The sequence below is a fragment of the Brienomyrus brachyistius genome, chromosome 3, assembly GCF_023856365.1.
Source record: "Brienomyrus brachyistius isolate T26 chromosome 3, BBRACH_0.4, whole genome shotgun sequence".
In the NCBI taxonomy this organism is placed as follows: Eukaryota; Metazoa; Chordata; class Actinopteri; order Osteoglossiformes; family Mormyridae; genus Brienomyrus; species Brienomyrus brachyistius.
The window spans coordinates 10,373,745-10,392,889 of NC_064535.1; the positions used below are offsets into that span (position 1 = coordinate 10,373,745).

At 38.3% G+C, this 19,145-nt stretch overlaps 3 protein-coding genes across 4 annotated transcripts in view; 1 reads left to right on the plus strand and 2 right to left on the minus strand.

Moving 5' to 3' along the window:
- LOC125738328 (receptor expression-enhancing protein 3-like) overlaps positions 1 to 5,143 on the minus strand; it is an 8,073-nt gene extending 2,930 nt beyond the window's left edge. Inside the window, exons 1-5 of the mRNA XM_049007184.1 lie at positions 4,674 to 5,143; positions 2,388 to 2,460; positions 1,763 to 1,839; positions 1,540 to 1,660; positions 198 to 311 (exon numbers count right to left, since the gene is read on the minus strand). Coding sequence (XP_048863141.1) covers positions 198 to 311; positions 1,540 to 1,660; positions 1,763 to 1,839; positions 2,388 to 2,460; positions 4,674 to 4,705 — 417 coding nt within the window. The 5' untranslated portion in view covers positions 4,706 to 5,143. The remainder of the gene's footprint in view (positions 1 to 197; positions 312 to 1,539; positions 1,661 to 1,762; positions 1,840 to 2,387; positions 2,461 to 4,673) is intronic.
- The window catches only part of rtkn2 (rhotekin 2), a 26,906-nt gene extending 8,061 nt beyond the window's left edge, over positions 1 to 18,845 (plus strand). The window contains exons 2-13 of one of the 2 annotated variants that reach the window (XM_049007176.1): positions 11,444 to 11,526; positions 12,645 to 12,847; positions 12,943 to 13,001; positions 13,251 to 13,304; positions 13,567 to 13,684; positions 14,207 to 14,407; positions 14,829 to 14,923; positions 15,183 to 15,289; positions 15,847 to 15,978; positions 16,767 to 16,932; positions 17,237 to 17,344; positions 17,498 to 18,845. In XM_049007176.1, coding sequence (XP_048863133.1) covers positions 11,473 to 11,526; positions 12,645 to 12,847; positions 12,943 to 13,001; positions 13,251 to 13,304; positions 13,567 to 13,684; positions 14,207 to 14,407; positions 14,829 to 14,923; positions 15,183 to 15,289; positions 15,847 to 15,978; positions 16,767 to 16,932; positions 17,237 to 17,344; positions 17,498 to 18,027 — 1,827 coding nt within the window. In that variant the 5' untranslated portion in view covers positions 11,444 to 11,472 and the 3' untranslated portion in view covers positions 18,028 to 18,845. Of the gene's footprint in view, positions 1 to 11,325; positions 11,527 to 12,644; positions 12,848 to 12,942; positions 13,002 to 13,250; positions 13,305 to 13,566; positions 13,685 to 14,206; positions 14,408 to 14,828; positions 14,924 to 15,182; positions 15,290 to 15,846; positions 15,979 to 16,766; positions 16,933 to 17,236; positions 17,345 to 17,497 lie in introns of those variants that run through there. The other variant, XM_049007175.1, reaches the window with a different exon arrangement.
- Positions 5,917 to 8,379, minus strand: LOC125738329 (2-aminoethanethiol dioxygenase-like). The gene has a single exon (XM_049007185.1). It carries the CDS (start codon positions 8,121 to 8,123, stop codon positions 7,362 to 7,364), a length of 762 nt encoding a protein of 253 aa, XP_048863142.1. The 5' UTR covers positions 8,124 to 8,379; the 3' UTR covers positions 5,917 to 7,361.
- Positions 18,846 to 19,145: the final 300 nt, after the last annotated feature.

Sequence of the window (19,145 nt, forward strand, 5' to 3'; positions counted from 1 at the left end):
AACGAAAATGCTGTGTCAAAAGAGCACTTGCCACATATGCTTAAATATCAAACTACATTTTGAATAAGAATAAGAAATAAAAAGAAATATGTGCTGAAAGACAGAAAATACAAGGGAAAAAATGTAGTGTATCCTGTAGTGTAATGATAGTATGACTGCACCTCATAGGCAACAAAAACAACGGTGTAAGAACTTGCCTTGACAGCTGCCGAGATTGCCGCTGTTGCTGCTATAGTAAGGCCTTGCTTGCCAAAGTTCACCATGGTTTCATAGCTCCGTTCTTTTGCTTGAACAAGGTAATCATCAATTTCCTAAGAGAAAAAATTGAAGTGCACAATAAATGCTACCGATACCAACTTTGCCATGCATCTTTCCCAACTGGTTACAGTGAGCAGCATAAATGTTGGGACGAGGAAGCAAATTTTATTGTGACATAATCATAAACTTTGTATTTCGGAAGGTAGAAATCAGTACATCATGCCAGCTTTCTTGTGTAATGTTTTTATACATCCTACACTGTGCATGAACAATGGCATTTTTTGTTCGGACCTCTTTGTTTCAGCTGACCATTAGTATTGGGACAAAACAATTAACAGATTTTAATTTGTTTGTAACCCACCGACATCACCAGCCCTGACTTATTACTTTGAGATATTCTACGAAGCATTAAGGGTAGCTTTTTGCAGTAGTTGCTTGTTTTGGGGGTGGTCTAACTACAATTTCCTCTTCATCAAGTGAAACGCACGCTCAGCTGTATTTGAACCAGGAGGCTGACTTTTCATCTTTCCGATGAACCCCCTGGTTAACTGTGCAGTGCGCTTTCAGCTGCACTCTTTGTTCAATTTTGAAGTTTAACCCAGTGATCTGAGTTATTTGAGGATGAGATGACACATTCCGGGGCGGCATGATGGTGCAGTGCTTAGCACTGTTGCCTCACACCTCTGGGACCCGGGTTCGAGTCTCCGCCTGGGTCACATTGTGTGTGGAGTTTGCATGTTCTCCCCATGTCGTCGTGGGGTTTCCTCCGGGTACTCCAGTTTCCCCCCACAGTCCAAAAACATGCTGAGGCTAATTGGAGTTACTAAATTGCCCATAGGTGTGCATGTGTGAGTGAATGGTGTGTGAGTGTGCCCTGCGATGGGCTGGCCCCCCATCCTGGGTTGTTCCCTGCCTCGTGCCTCCGGGATAGGCTCTGGACCCCCCGTGACCCAGTAGGATAAGCGGTTTGGAAAATGGATGGATGGATGGATGATACATTCCAAGGGCAAACTACTGCCATGCCTTCAAATTCCCAGCTGTTTTATGTGGGTACAGGAACACTGTTCAATGAAAAACATCTGTCATCCATTTGTCCCAATGCTTCTGCTGAGCAAGTCAGACACGTCACGCAAATTATTCTGTTCCAACATACACCAAGATGTATGAAAAACATTAACGTGAACTTCGATACAAAATTTCATGAATATGCATGAATTTTCTTTACTTTTAACTGGCATAATATTTCTCGCTGTAACTGCATTTGCTGGAGTGCTGTCATACCCTTTCTCTTGAAGACAAAAGAGGATGCAAAAACTTCCTGTAGATAAGATTTGCACCTTTTGTGTATGGGGAGAGCAACCAAATCACAAAGGCAATTTTTATTTCATAATAGAGGGGGAACCTGCAAAAAAAAAACACACACAATGATAACAAAACCATCACTGAAGTTAATTAATATAACAAAGAATCTGCACAAGTAGGTTGAATCACAACCCAGTCTTACCAAGATAAGGAGAAATCTGCTGCAGTTTCAGCTACTGTATAAAGTGCAAATACAATCCAGTACATCATCCAACGAACCTAAGGACATGGGAACAGAGCCAGCACATTAGGAAGAGGAGGAAATTATCGTTAACTAATCAGCAGATTCAAATATAATAGAAATCGCATATTGACAAAAACATGATATATAACATATTGTCTCTCCAAACAATTCATATTGTTCGAAAACGTAAGGTTAATTTGCCAGTAGAATTAACATAAATTCTAATACTTTAAATTTCATGAAACAACAGAAAAGTATTCAACAATGACAAAAAAAAAACACTTAACTCTTCCAGGTTGACTAGATATTAATAATCTGGAGGTTTGTATTTTATTAAATGCTTAAGAGATACTTTGGCATAAGTCTTGTATATATATAGCCACTTATTCTGGTTAGTTTGAAAGTGAATTTTCTACCGAGACAGAAATTTAGTCAACTCTACTGCTAGCCAGGGGTTTCCAATTCACATCATTTTATACTAGTTATAATATATCCGTGCTCCACCCACATATTCAGAACACACTTCTGTGAAATATTTGTCTTAATACATCAAATACTTCTTCATCATATCATTAATACTTACATATTCTTTCACATTCTTGCTTTTGACTGCTTTATATGAGTAGTATGCAGGGTACAAGGTCCCAAAGACAAGCCTATGATTAAGAGGAGAGAACACACAATATAAACTGTATCCATTTTAAAAGGAATGATGATACATTATATTCACCTTGAAAACAAATGAAGAAATTAAAGCAGTATCAAATATTGAAGAACACTGGAAGTAGGGATACAAAATACAGATAAATCAGGTTTCACACCCATAATCAGCATTTTTTTACTTTCATTAGTATAACAGAAAGGAGGGTTACAGGCCACCACTGCCCCCTTCCCTGCCCTCTCTTGTGTCTCATCTTACTATTTCTGTAGTAAAGGAAATTTTGGAAGTAAAGCGTCTGTTAATAATTGTTTTTCCAGAACAGTCCTCCCTCAATATCTGTCATCATTACACCAGTCAATATTTACAGTACATGCACAATGTAATTACTACGATTTTATGAAGACACTGAAATACATTAAAAGACTCAGACTTAATAAAGTAGGTAATATATAGAACAAAAATAAAAATCTATGGATATTACAATAATAATTTTCCAAGAAGTTTTCAACATTCATTTTCTTAGAGAAAGTGTGAATGGGTGGCTGTTTTGGGAACAATGGATATCTATTAAAGACAGTTGATGACACCATGCATTGTCCCATTTGCACAATGAAACACTTTTCTGTTCGCCCTACAAAGGATCTTTTTTTTTTGTTGTAAAATCAGCCTGTAAAGCAAATGTCAGGTGGTACATAACAATGTACACTTCAGATTCTGACCAGATAAATAAAAAAAAAAACTACTACAAACAAACATCCCTCTGTCCCTATCACATTTCTATGGCAACTAATAATAACTAAATAATAATAATTCTTGTTTTTGACATCAGGGCCTTAAATACAGCGCTCATGTCCATTTCTCGGTCATATTCTAAAAATAGGATAAGTATGCTACTCTTAACCCTCAAACTGTCAATAAATTATTAATTGGCATGTTGTATCACTTGTTGATGTATTGCAAGTGATGTCAGCATCACCAAATACAGTATCACGCTTGTCTGCTGCATATGCAACTAGTTTACAAGTAAAGTGTCAGGAAATTATGTTCCTTTATGTGGAGACATTCTCCCTCTTCATTTGCATAAATATAAATATGCTACATAGTACATTGACAATGGGATGTTAAACTAAGTTAATGCACAAAAAGAACGATGGATTTAACCGTTAAGAACAGAACTTAAGCAACCATCTCCAAACAGAATAGACATTTTCCTGGTATCTGTTTATCAACTGATCTATACCTTCATAAAATCGAAAAAGCTGAAGAAGCCAAACACAATTAAAAAATATTTAGCACACATAATTGACTAATTATTTGCTTTTAACGTATTATAACAACGTGTAAAATGCATTAAACATTGGTGCTGGCAGGACATTCTGCGCTCATGATATGCACTTATACCCAACTTCCGAAAGAATAAACACAGAAATCTTTGCAAAGCAGAACACTTGATAATTAGCTTTACATTGACTGGTATTTCAGGGTCTACAATACCATAATGACAAACCAGCCTTGACTAGCACCTGTGTAATTGTCGAAGAAAAGTTGTACAGTTTTAAAACAGATAACACTATTTACGATTTTAAGTACATCTCACCGAAGTACCAGCATACTTCAGTGACTCTCTAAGTGCATCTCAGTATCATTCTAAATGCAACGTAATAATGGTTAGGCACATGACTGTTATACAATGTTTCGAGTACCAACAACGTTTACTTAGAATGTGTTAGAAATACTCCCTTTAAAGGAAACTGAAACAGTTCTATAACCCTGTTATTTTTATACAATAGGGAAAATGTATGCAAGGTATGGAAAATGCTCATCGATTCGACAGGAAAAGGTCTGTAATCATAGTAAAAAGTAAAACAGTCAGCTTTATATACAGGTAGGCTGAACGTAAGAAATGTCCTGGGGCCAGTAACCAAGCAGAGATTATACAATGGAAAAATTGATAGTTTGGGTAAGAGACCTAGTTAGTTATTCATCAAGACCGTCGTATTTTTCAGGAAATTAACAACTGGGCTACGATACACTAATTCCCTAATGATTTTACTTATTTGGAAGATAAATAGTTGGTTACAGCTATGAGAAGTTGAGTTACTCATCGAGAATTTAGTTACGATGAAGACAATTGCAAAAGTTAGTCACCTACATACGTTTACTATGTAAGGCTCGCGTTAATGTACATTTTTAAAACAGTTCACTTACACAACAGCTCTAGAGAGGATCCAGGAGACCATCTTTTAAAAAAAAAATCAGGCCCACAACGCGAAAAAGAGAAAAAAATTACAGGAAAACAACTTCGCACCGCCGGCTCGCCATTTAAATCGCTGCTTTCGCTACTTTAAAAATGAAAAACAAAGATAAAGCAGCTGTCTCTATGCATGTATATTTTTCAAAGTATGTCTGACCACTCTGTTTTGCGAATTTACCACTTCTTTTGCTATTCCCAGGTTTCCCCTCATTCCCACTCCTCTATACTGCCACCTTTCGTTTTGTAATACAATCCCGTCGCCTCCCGAAACGTCAAATTGTCCCTGAAAAGACACCGGGAAACAGAAATAGCCCGTTCTTTCGGACAGGCTACATGCTTTAAGGCAGTTTCCCCTAGAATATTATTTTTTTACTGATAGTGAGTTGTAGTTGAAGGTATTTGGTATTTGTGTGCGATTGTCCGTTCCATCTACCGCAGCATTTTCTTCTAATCATCTGAAACGTTTTTCATAGATATCACCAGAATCGGTCATGCATGAAGCGAATGAGGGAGTTCCCTGGGCCGACTATTGTAAAAACTTCCTGCATGTGTGGGAAACGAGAGGAAAAACATATTAATTTGGAGCAGAAACTTATTGGGTTTTGTGTTTGTATGTAGGTTTTGACGGATATGCATTGCATTGTTGGATTTTATCTTTCAGCATTCTCCAGATTGTAATTTGTGATACAATTACTGCACAGTTCACCCAAAAATGATAAAGGTTGTTGTGCGTGTATGTGTGTAACTGAATTTATAGTGTATTCCCAAGTATCCCGTTATCAGAACTGTAATTTGAGAGATTTCATTTCTGATTTGTGTGTTTTGTGTGAGATCCTGCTGCACAGAGGCAAATCTGGAGTACCGAATTTGGCATTGGTTAACCTGGATGACTATACATCTGGCAATGCAGAACTGGAGATGTAAACTTCTGCCTATTGACTGCAATATGACACTTGACCTAAACCACAGAGCCCTCAGACTGCTGCACCGCTACATCCCACAGTACCTATGCATCGACGAGCCGATAAACGAACGCTAATTCCAAATGAGACACTACACATTCACAGGGGATAAACATGTATAACAGTGCTAAAAGCGGTGAGGAGCATGGGGGTAATCAGTGAGGGTTTTTACACATACAAGGTATTCATAATCAAAATTCATTTTTCCAGTAATAATATAAACCAGCACAACATGCCGATTTGAAACTCTTTACTGAAAAAACTCAGCAAGGTAAAATGGGCATTTATACCACTTCAAATGACAATTCTTGCAATAATAGCATTACAATCAAGGACATTCTATACAAATAAAGAGAAATCGCAAGACAGGAAAAAGATTACCTAGAATGTCAAATACATTAATTATAAAAGAAAGTGATGCTCATGCATGTATAAACCTAATTACAAAAACATATTCACATTGTGCTTCCTTCACACAACATAATCACAGCCCCTATACTTGTTTGCTAGTTTTCAAATCACAGCTCTGAAATGTGTCCATGACCAAAATAAAATTATTGCAAGACATAAAACAGAATTATCACTTGACAGTAAACACTAAATTGCACGATCATGGGTAAATATATATAAAAATTTACATTACACATATATACATACGCACACTGCACTTCAAATGCAACATGCGAGTTATACTAGATTTTACATCACCTCAGGTTTATTGAAGTAAATAAAGAAAATCTAAAAAATACCCAATAAATGTGAAATCCTATTGCGTACACACACCTACAAAATTAAAGCCAAGACAATTTGCCGCAATTTTGAAAAAAAATGTCTTAATTTGGCATTTTTGACCAAAAACATTGACTAAAGCATTCACATCCTTTGCAAGTTTCAACTATAACATGTTGTGCAGTTTGTCATTGCTTTAATTTTATTTTTTACTTAAGGCACACCTTCCCAAAGCAATAGAGATTTTTTTACAAGTGACAAGCGTTCTCTTAACACAAGAATTACAGCACACTTCGTTTCATGTAAATACTGTGGGTAAAAAAGAGCTTAAAATTCCATTGAGTGAAAAATCACAACCATTTTGCTGGCACAAATCAAAATGCATTGCAAAATGTTTCAACAAAAATCAAACAGGTTATATAGAAACCTTAAAATAGTTATTTTAATAAATATTTAACTAAATGAACAAGACTGACAAAAGTTCTGGATGCCACCCAATAAAATCACAATTTTGATATTAGACATCTGCAAAACAATTTAGAAGTCATGTTGATTTTTCTAAGAAATCCAAATTATTTCATTTCAAAAATTCATGTTCATCCAGTTCTCAGAACAGCAAGAAAATATATTACTTGATGTACATTAATCATTTTTACAAATAAATTAGTACAGCAGGGTTATATTTCAAGCCTTTTTAGAGAAAATCTATAAAACCAGATTCCACAAGTTAACAAGGCATGCCTAAGTATGGCAAAGACCAATCATGACTGAAGTAGATAGTAAATTATGAAAAAATAAAATGCAGGCAGATAAAGCTGAAACACGAGTTAAGACAGGTGCACAGAAGGAAATATGTAAAACATTTTATTTATTAGCAATGGATTATCCTGAGTGTCCCTCTGTAGTTCCAGTAGACATACTGATGAACGATTCACTTGCATGAAATGCACTTCAAAGCGAAACCTCCGGGCCGGGGAAAGTTTCACCACCACACCAGAAATCTGTCGGCTGCGGAATCTCAAGCAGCCAGAGTTCTTTGGCTTCCTGGGAATCCAGCTTTTTGACAGCGGTGTCAGACAAGGGCTGGACTACTTTGTAATAGTGGCAGTCCCTTCCGTCATCTGGATCATACGGGGGGGCCAGAATATCGAGAAAAGCGGTTGGTCCGTCCACAGCATCGACCTGGTGAAGGTTGTCTTTATGGGGAGCCAGGACGCATGCTGCACTTTCTTCGGTGTATTCTCCAACTGAGCGAAGCACTGCTCTCTTCAAGGAGTCCTTTTGAAAGGATAACAGCGGTGGATTGGGCTGCGTGCTGCATGCAGCATCAACCGGACTGTCCAATTTATCGAAACAAGTAATTTTAACCTTGCCGTAAATTACTTTGAGCATGCCGTTCATTCCGGGGTGGTCGTGCAGCGGGATCGATGCCCCGGTCTTCAACAGAAACACCCCCATACTGAATACGTCGGTCTCACATATATGCATATAAGTCACCGGTGGGTTATGTGGTGCAGACACTGCAGAACTTTCAGCCTTTCTTGGTGTGATCTTCAGATCCGCCGCTCTGACTTCACTCATGAGGCCGTAAAGCTTACCATGGTTTTCCAAAAATGACTTGCTACTGTCCCCGACGGATGGTGGATTTTTGAATGTCACAAGAGCTTGCCTGGCAATCCTTTGTACAAGCGAAGTCATGTTGTCCCGTGGCATACTGTGGCAATTTAGCTTAATACGAAGCAGTTACTTACATGCACCGATGCAAGTTTTCACAAGCAAATCCTTATAAGCAGGAGGCTTTGGATTTTTTCGGATACTTTGCGATATTCACTTCAAAACCCTCTCAAACGTTTTACAAAATTACAATCACTAAACTTCGCAAAGATCTGCGTCCCCTACATACAACCGATTGACTTACACCTCTAATCATCCCACTACCCCATTCATGGACATCTGATTCACACGTACGCACCCATACCGCTTACGTACGTTAAGCTTTGCATTATGGGATATGGATTTTATTGAACTGTCTTTATCAGTAAATAAACAAAGGTAATTAATAAACTGTCATCCTTCCATGAAAAATACGATGGGACTTTAATTTTTAACAGGAATATTTAAAAATGGTTGCATACATTAACCGTTTACTGTCTCCCTTCATGTGCTTTAAATGCTAAGCAACTACAATACCCAAGTGTATCTAAATTAATGCAAATCGCGAAGAACCCGTTTGGTGATTGACATTATTTTCTTCTTCACGTGGAGGTCTGTTGGTTTACTATTGCCGCAGGGCAATGCTGTGTTAAGTATGTTAAACGCAAAATCTTAAAAGAGATACATTTCTATAACCTTTTGAATAAAAAAATTGTAACCTATATAAATAAGCATATTTAAAGCTATGTCATTCAATATGTGTTGGTCAAATGCATGTGTATATTCACCATGCATATTAAAACATTCATTGAAATCACACGTCAAAGAACTATTTCATTGAAATCACATTTGCCGAGGACTTAAGAACGTTTGTATAGGCCTCAGCAGAGAACATAAATTAATATAAATTCACAGTACAATGATTCAATGAACTAATGAATTAAACCATTCAAAACAATATATACTGCAGATAAATTTTAATTTGTCATGTTATGATTTGTGAAAATGCTATTGTGTTTAATCTTCTATTTAAATAAAAATATAATATAGCATAGGGGGGCAGCATGGTGGTGCAGTGGTTAGCACTGTTGCCTTACACCTCTGGGACCCGGGTTCAAGTCTCCGCCTGAGTTACATGTGTGCGGAGTTTGCATGTTCTCCCCATGTCGTCGTGGGGTTTCCTCCGGGTACTCCGGTTTCCCCCCACAGTCCAAAAACATGCTGAGGCTAATTGGAGTTGCTAAATTGCCCATAGGAGTGCATGTATGAGTGAAGGGTGTGTGAGTGTGCCCTGCAATGGGCTGGCCCCCCATCCTGGGTTGTTCCCAGCCTCGTGCCCATTGCTTCCGGGATAGGCTCCGGACCCCCCGCGACCCAGTAGGATAAGCGGTTTGGAAAATGGATGGATGGATGGATATATATATATATATATATATATATATATATATATAAATACATGCAAGTATCAAGTGGCCAGGTTGACAGCAGTGGCCAGTTTGCTGAGTGATGCTGGTGGTGGAAAGCGTTTCCTGACTCGTTCCTCCAAAGTGGATCAATAGTATTCCGATTTGGTGACTGTGTAGGCCATGGGAGATGTTCAACTTCACTTTCATGTTTATCAAACCATTGTGTCACCAGTCTTGCTGTGTGTATTGGTACTTGATCATCCTGATATGTGGTCCTTTTATGCATTTTAAACTTACAAACGGGTCAGTGCCGACTGGAACAGGATAGCAAGGTTAAGCATCGTCCACAGGGTATGGCATGGCGTTGCAAAATGGAGTGATAGGCTTCTTACTTTAAGTTCCCATTTACCAGGTACAAATCTCCCACTTTATCACCAAAGCAGCCCCAGACCATCACACTGCCTCCACCACGCTTGACAGACGTCATAAAAACACTCCTCCAACGTATTTTCATTTGACCGTCGTCTCACAAAATTTCTCTCTTCTTTTGAACACCTCAAACTTAGATTCGTCTATCCATAGCACTTTCCCCCCAATCTTCCTCTGTCCATTGTCTGTGTTCATTTGCCCATTTCTGTCTTTTCTTTTTATTGGCTATTCTGAGATACGGCATTTTTTTTGCAATTGTACTTTGAAGGTCAGCATCCCGGAGCTGCCTTTTCCCTGCTGACGTTGAGACTGATACTAAAGCATTTGGTGCGCGCCAGTTAGTATCTGGTGAACACCAGATACAGTGAAAAATATATAAAAATCACCTATGTCCCTTTAGGGCTCTATAGTATTCCACTGGAACACAGGACTAGTTGTTGCTGATAATGGGCCTCACGCGGGGGCGTGAGACTGAAAGTGATTTGATTTTAAAAAAGAAGACAACAACGAAGGTAAAACTGATTTAATTTGATTAGACATATTTTACTGTTAAAGTATTTCCACCCATTGCTTCCGGGACAAGCTCCGGAACCTCGCGACCCAGTAGGATAAGCGGTTTGGAAAATGGATGGATGGACGTATTTCCAGCTGTTAAGTTATTCTGATAACTATTATCCGACCATTTAAAATTAATCTTATGGTTGATTTTCATTTCTGACGTTGAATAATAAAATAATGAAAACATTTTTAGTGATTTACCATACATAAGCAGCATTTCATTGTTTCTTTTAATATTGAACATGAGCTGTCCTTTCACATGCCATTCCAACACGAATTTAATTGCAAGGCGGTCTGCATTCGGCGATCTCTATGCAGGTTAAACGAATTGAAAACTCAATTGTCCTGTATTACGAATGACATATTGAATTTATAGATAGCCATAATTATAATTGTAATCATGTATTGTTTGTTTAAAGCAGCAAAAATAGTTATTTTTGGTCAATTCGCCGACAGTATATTAAGCCAGATATTCGAAATACCTTGTTTCTTTCTTTATTATAACTAGCTACGTACGAGTACAGAAACAATGTTGAAAAGTAGCAGCCTATAAAACAAAATTGTACAATTCAAGTGTTACATTCTACCAACTTGTGCCACATTACCCAAATAAGATAATCGAACGAAACCACTTCGTTACAGATGGGGATAGCCGTAAATATACAGGTATCTACAATCTTTTCAGTGAAAAATATTAGGAAGCGATATTTCAGATCAACTAAATATTCCCTATGCATCAGCTTTATGTCGAAAAATCGCGTGCATGTTGCCGTAATTCTTGGTAAATTTAAATTTTCAAAAATGGTAGATTCCCTTTACGTTGTTTTGTCCTGCCGAACTTTCACCCCGGTCCCTGTCGTAGTTGAAGGGTGGAGAAAAGCGGCCGCTAACGTATCGGTTCATTGTCTGACTGCGACTGGACGCGGACAGCAGGCATGGAAGAACCGCGGGATATTCAAAACTTCCGAAGAAATGAAAGAATCAGAGCAACTGTATCGTCCTGTTCTTCACTTAATATGGAAATAAAAAGAAAGAAAATCAGACAGAGCTCTTTGTTTTTACACAATGAGGTAATTTTTCGACATTTTAAACAAGTTTATGATAAGGGAGTGGACATACAGTGAAAGTTCAGTATACAACTAGTTAATTAACGATTGTTGTAATCTTCATTAAAATAGGTTAAATTCGGTCATTTGCCATAGGTATATAATTCGTTTCCTCTGTGTCTCATGTGTTATCCTGAATGGGGAATACATGCCTATTACGTGATTTTGATTTTTTTTACGTGTTTTTTTTACCTGTACAAGTACTGAGCGACATTTAAATCAGTTGTTGCCAATCCTGCGACAATAAAACAGATGTAGCTAGATCCCCATGCTTTGGTCGTTTCCTTAAGCCAAAGTCTAAGTTAATGTAGGTCTGATTAATTGTTGTCAAAGCTTTCGGGTTTATCAACTGAGTTTCGTCTTTGTGCACTTTGCATGGGTTTTCTCTGGGTGCAGGAGTTAGGCGAATTGGTGTTTCTAAATTGTCCGTAGTGTATGTGTATATCCTTAGGGGTGTCCCCTGTCCCATTTTCAGGGGTAGACACTAGGCTCATCTGACCATGCACTGTACAAGGGAGCTGGAAATGAAAGGATCACGTTAATAATACCAATCTCAGTTACGGATGAGTTGTATTATATTGCACATAACAGAGCAAATAAAAGAATGTATTAATTTTATTAAAGTGGTAATACTTTTATTGGGCGGTAAAACTAATCTCATTGCTCGCACAATAAACTTAAACCTTTAAATTGTTTGGTTGTCATTTTACGAAACAAAAACATTCGCTATACCATTATCAGATGTATAGCTTATTTGATTTTTTTTCTTTAAGTGGCTTTTCCATTTTTTGTTTTTAAATTATTATTAAAAAAGCCTTGCTTGCACCTTATTTTGTAAGGTATTTTTGCTGAAGGCTTGGGGCTTTGGTTTTATAAAGAAAAACTTAATGTAAAGGGCAGAATCTTTGAAATACTGAAAGCTGTTTTTAGTACTGAAATATGATGAGGAGAAAAACACATTCATCTAGGCAAGTAGTGTCCATATTTTTCTCATATATTGTTACAAAAGGAAGCCGTTTTCCCACTAATGCCACCTGAAGCAGGCACGTTGTTTTGCTATGAGTTTTTTCTTCTGTTTGTAGGAAAGCAAGATTCAAGAGAAAATAGACTTTGAAATACGAATGCGTGATGGAGCGTACAAGCTGTTGGGGGCCAGCACCAAGAGAGAGCAAATCTTAAATGTTTCAAAGAACCTCCTTACATGTAATACTCGCATAAAGGCCTACTTGACTGAGCTACAGAACAAGAAAGAAGAACCATACTTGGAAGCTAAGTCCACAAGAAGGTGAGTGGGATGGTTCTTGAATAGCATATATACATTGGTGTTAGTGTGATGGTGGCGAAGACAAATTAGTACTTACCTTGAATTGCGTTTTTTAGATTATCAGATCAAGCTTGCAACAACCGTCTGTCTTGCAAAGGAAAAGTTGCAATATCAGGTGAGATTATGGCAGTACATTGTACAAGTACATTGTAATATTTAATATCCCCATTACCCTCAGGTTTGAAGTAGTATATCCCAAATAAATGTCAATCCTGGGGAGACGCTTGGAGTTAACTGAATTGTGACCGATCACTTTTTAAAAACAGATGAGTATTTAATGTACGTTCTATTTGGCGAAAGCAATATGTGCTAGACATGAAATAATGTTTCAAAATTATATAAACATTTTTTGTACTGTTTTAAGGGCTAAGAATACCGCTACTGTGGAAAGATTCAGATCACTTCAGTAACAAAGGAAGTAAGTATGTTTGTTTGTTTTTTTGTTTTTGTTTTTTGTGTCCAATACAGCATCAGTCCTGCACAGCGGCCAGAGGGATTTTGAGCTATTTCTCATGCAGAACTGTGACCAGATCACTAAATAGGTTATTTTTGCATATGACCATGGCCTGCATGTTGCCATGTTTCTTAAGAAAAGACATGTAAATGGAACGACAAGCTTTACAACTATGGATATTGCTTTCTGGTTATTTTTACATATAAAATGTATATATCTTTTCTAGGTTCTCGGAAAGTTGCTGTGTTTTGCCTAATGAAAGTTGAAGCAGAGGTTTTTGACACAGAGATGGTGATTGTAGACAGATCCATGACAGATATTTGTTTTGAAGGCTTAACACTTTTGTAAGTATTGATTTTAATCAGGGGGTGGTGTGTACCCATTGTTCCCCAGATAGGCTCCGGTCCCCCCCGCGACCCCAGTTGGGATTAAGTGGTTTTGGGAAATGGATGGATGATTTTAATCAGGCATATACTCCTGACATAAACTTGACTTGGGTGTCTAGTCTAGTTATTTCTCATGACAAACAAAATAGAAATAACAGCTTTCTCTGGGTACACAGTCATTATGCTGGAAGTATATATTTTTGTATCAAAAGACTAATACCATTGTTTAAAGCTGTCTTGTATACTAATAGTCATTCAATAATTAGCATTGTAAATGGCTGAATTTCAAGGCGCATCATTAGTGTGATAAACGTCAGAGTGTAACTACAAAGTTTGTATTTGATTCAGGGATGATTTCACGGCAGAAACTGTTTATGTAACTTTTTTTAAACATGGAACTTTTGTATTCAGAACAACAGAAATGTTTCATGTGCAGTAAAGTTGCATTGTTTCATAACCTCACCATTTCTTCTATTGCAGTAATGAGGCCAGGCCTAATTTTGAGTTGTCTCTGGAGATTTACAGCTGTAATATGGAAGAAGAAAGATCCTTGATGAACACGCCTAAAAAATTAGCCAGAAAATTTCGCACATCTTTTGGCAAATCATCTGGGAGAAAAGTGTGCCATCTGGTGGAAGGCGCTGATCCCGAAACATTCCTGCAGTACAACCCAATACCCCCGTAAGAAACCCCCCCGCTTTATACCCTGTGACTTGTAATTATTGCTTGCAGAATATCCTTGCATTTACATTTATTTTGATTTAACGTTTCCTTTGTCCAATGCAGGTAAGGCAAGTAGCACATTCATTGGTTTTTATTTTATAACTCTATAATCAAAAACAAATTTTATAAATTCCGGTGTTCTGTACCTGTTTGTAACAGTTCCACATAACTGCTAGACTAGCTAGAAAATTCCTGCCTTTGCAAATTCCAATGTATTGCTAAGACAGGCAAATTTGATTACGCTGTCAGGGAACAAGAAAAAGACTGGAAGTTTGCTTTGTTTACATTTTTGTCTGTAAATGTTAAATCACAGCTGATTCATGTAATGCTCTAATTCAGTGTGAGATCTGATGGAGTCCATTTCATGCTTGCATTCTAGGGATGCCAGTTACAGCCTGCTGGCATACACGACGTTGCACTTAGAACAGGCTGAAGGCAGTTTTCAGTCGCACTCGCTGGTAGTCATGCAGAACGGTGAGATGTTTGCCGGTTCCTTTAGTTATGAACTGAACTTTGCACTCTAGGAGCAATGATAAAATGTACAATGGCCTTTTATATGAAGTACATTTATGATTTTATTGGATTTAGATATAATTATGTATACAGTAAATTTTTTACATAAAATAAATAGACATACGTAAAATGTTTTCCTAAGTGTTAAGGAGTTTACGTATGTCTGGAATGTATGTACGTGTGTATATGTATATATCTCTGGTATATATATCTTTGTTAGAGGAATCCTCCTCCTGGTTGCCTTTGTATGGAAATTTGTGCTGCCGCTTAGTCGCACAGCCGGACTGCATGACCCAACCAATGATGAGCGGCTTCTTGAGTCAGCAGGTAACCCTTCCATTGGCTATTGTGAAGTGGCTTCCCCAAGACCGCCCGCTCCTACACTTTTCATTGCCTGCAGTACAGATGGATGCCGTACAGCCACGAAATAACGATTCATCAGTGGAAAGAGGCTGCTCATTTATTTCAGCTTTCCCTCCACCCTCCATACAACAACTAGGGCTCTTTACCTCTTCTTTTTGACCATCTCCACATACTTATACAGCATATGCATGATTACTGACATTCATTCACAATATTTTGTTTGCCAGATTCTTTACTGTGGGTATAAGACCGGATAGTTGAGTCAGTTGTTATAAACAGCCTGCTATTTAGCAGTTACCTTATTTACGATTTTGAACACTGCATACAGCTGCATTGTCCCTCACACCCTCTCTGGGGCTTTCAGCCCACTTCCCAATGTTGTTTTTTTTCTGTTCTCTCCACTTCCCTGATCCTTCCCAGGTCACTTTCCTTTTAAAATCCAAGTCAAAAGGTTGTGCACTTTCTTTGCCCAGTATTATTGTCTAATGACTTATGAAATGGACTCCTTTTCACCTTTGCAGCAAAACATCGATGGAGCCCTCAGATGCTGCGACTTCTTCTGCGTGCTTAAAGCTGGTAATCTATCTTGCTACTACACCCCAGAGGAAATTGAGGCCAAAGTGGAACCTTCCCTTGTCATTCCTGTCAACAAGGTAAATGTAAGACCATGCTCATTACAGGCAGACAAGCTGCTGTTACTTGTACTTTGGACTGTAATACCAAACTTACTTGCTTTTTGCATTCATTTGCATTTGTGCTGATGAGCCAGAACATTATGAATAGCCCCATGTGAAGTGAATAATAAAACACAACAGGGCCTGATGTCGTCACACATTACTCCTGTGATTATCAAAATTATCTGCAGATTGTGCCAAGATGGCCTTTGTTCGCATTTTGGCCTCATTACACCATATCGACTCTTCAGGAATTTTTTCAATTTTTTTTGAGCCCCTGGGCTACTCAGTAGGTACTCTCACATCTGACTGTGATCACCCCACACGTCTTGCCATTTTTAGAGTCGTTCTGAGCCAGTGGTCTGGCCATAATGATTTGGCCCTTGTCATAGTCACTTAGATATTTATCTGTGGTCGTTTTTCTACATTTAACGTGTTCACTGTGAGTACTGCGAATGTTAGTTTACCATCTAATGTATCCCAGGCCTTGACACGCACAATAGTCAATATTATTTGCTTCACGTGGGGGTGGGCGTAATATTGTGGCTCATTTTGTGTTCCTTAAATGCTGACCATATGATTCTCTGTAAGCGGATGGATATTTCCATGAAATGAATTATACTGGTGATGTAATGAGTTAATTGTAGTAGCCCTTTGCAAAAGTGGAATTTATCAATGAATACTAGGTTTACTGAAGTCGGATAATTAGTGTTGTTTTAAAGAGAAGGTCAAAGGAAAGGGAAGTTAAAATTCCATTCTTTACACAGGAGACCAGGATACGCGTGGTGCATAAGGATCTCCAGAAAAGACCCAGCCACTTGGTAATTATCAACCCAGTTGTTGAAGAAGCTGAGAGGTACATATTTACAGCAGAGAACAAAGAGGACTTGGAAAAATGGATGGAGGCTTTTCGCCAGCACTTCTGTGACCAAGGTGAGTGACTTGCGTAATTGCAGCGCTATGAAAATAGCTGCAGGCTTTTGCTAAAATCTGAAGAGCATGTACTACTGAAATCAAACGATGATCCACGATAAGTCACTGCTTATGTCGACTAAAGCTGATGTACTTCACATGGCACAAATCGACAGTAAAAGGCCAAAAAACATCAATTTGCTGGTTCTGTTCAGTATGAGATTTATTTAGCATTTTGTTATTTACCGGACTTGGCCATCGCTAACATAATTGCTCGGTGGAACATGTATGATGAGGCTGCCAAGACACAGATTTTCATTTTCAGACCAGTGGCAGCACTGTTGTAACGAACTCTTGGAAATTGATGTCGCATCTCCGAGGAAGCCTCCACTCTTCCTGACAAAACCTGCTGAATCAGTCTACAATGACCTCAGTGAGTATATTTTGCGTGTGCAGCATGCCATATCTGCGAAAGAAGAAAAATGTTGTTGATATAGCAGATTGTCTTGCTGTGAAGCTGTATGTTTTTATTTTATTGATGTTCCTGATGTGAGTATTTTTATTTTATTGCACCTTCAATCTGCAGGTATCAGTTCCCCCAGTAAGTTTGAGAGCTTGACTGATATTATCCACAATAAAATCGAGGAAACAGGAGGCCGCTTCCTCATTGATCAGGAGAAGGAGGCCGAGCCACCTCACTGGGCTGCCCTATTTGAGGGTTCCTGCCCCATGGTGGTGCAGAAGACTGTGCTGTCTCCAAGTAAAGAGAGCCAACCCAGTCCCAAAATCAAGAAGCGCCGCGCCCCACCCCCGCCGCCTGGCAAGGAGCCATTTGCGCTGGGCCGCTGCAGCAGCCATCAGTTAGAGAAGGAGAACTCCAGAAAGAAGCCCTGGACAGGAACTGGCAGGCCGTCCCTGGATAACAAATTCTCTGCCATCATCCAGCAGCTGCAGAGGAACCAAGAACCAGCTCGCAAAACGGCCCCCCTTGGGCTTATAGGTATAGTGGAGCAGGATTGTGGGAACCAGATACCTGACCACCTCTCGAGACCTGTGCCGGCTCCACGCCAGAGACTCAGATCCTTCAGGGAGAAGATGAACCCCAAAGATTGGTGACAAGAACCCTGGCCATACCTTGGTGATAGATCCAGGTAGTTTCATATCTGTCCTGCTTTAGCCCTTCTATTTTAATGTGTTTTTTGTTGATCATGTAAATGGTGTACATGATGAAAGATCTTCAGAATTACTCTGTTAGACCATACGATACTACACCGCAGTATATTACTAGGGAATTTATTTCCTTTATTGATAGTTTTGTTGTTTTATGGTAAATGTTTACTGTTTGTAGCATAAACTGAAATCATACACAGATTAAGTAGCATATCATTGCTTTAAGTGTAGACTGTTAACCAAAAGTTTAGTATTAAAGGGTTTTGTCACAGAACTGAAACTGCTAATCTCTTTCCAGTTATGTAACATTTCCTTTGAAATTCAGAAGCTCTTTTACACAAAGTATATCTTTCCTAAGAATTATTTTTCTCTGGCACTGTGAGTCCGTGGTTTTTCTGTGGTGATGCTGAATACTTTACATATGTACTCATTACAAATGAGCTTGTTTACTGGAAATTATTGCTTGTTGAAGTCTAGTCATGGTTTATTATAGGCACAGAAAGAACAGAATGTGACATAGTGGATGTTAAAAAGCATTCTGTACAATTAACCGTTTCTTCATGTGAACAGATAGCAATATACCCCTTTTAAAAGCCAGTCATTTTTAAATGAACAGCTCCAATATGAACATTCCTTCAGTGTGTATTGCAAATTTTTATTTGGAGTAAAAGTGCTTTTGAATGCATTTTAATGTTTCTTGGCCATAAATATCAATAAAAATCATTGGAGCCCTATTTCAGGGGCATGAGCAGCCCTCATTTAAACACCTTGTGAACCTTTGTATGACTTTTGCAGAAAATGCCGATCGTCACAAAGATGTGGTATTTCTGATAATGCATTTGCCATTTGTGATGACTGATGAAGTTCCCTGACTTCAGTAGATTCCTGCTGATCTCAGTCTTCTTGTCAGTGGAGTTTTACTTCCATAATATTCCAATAGAAATTGATAATAACAGAGGAAACTGCATATAGTAATCACATCTGTCTGGGTAAAATTGATCACTATAAGCGGATCATAATTTTTTTTTTGTCTCAGGCAGATTAGCATCCAATTGATATTTGTA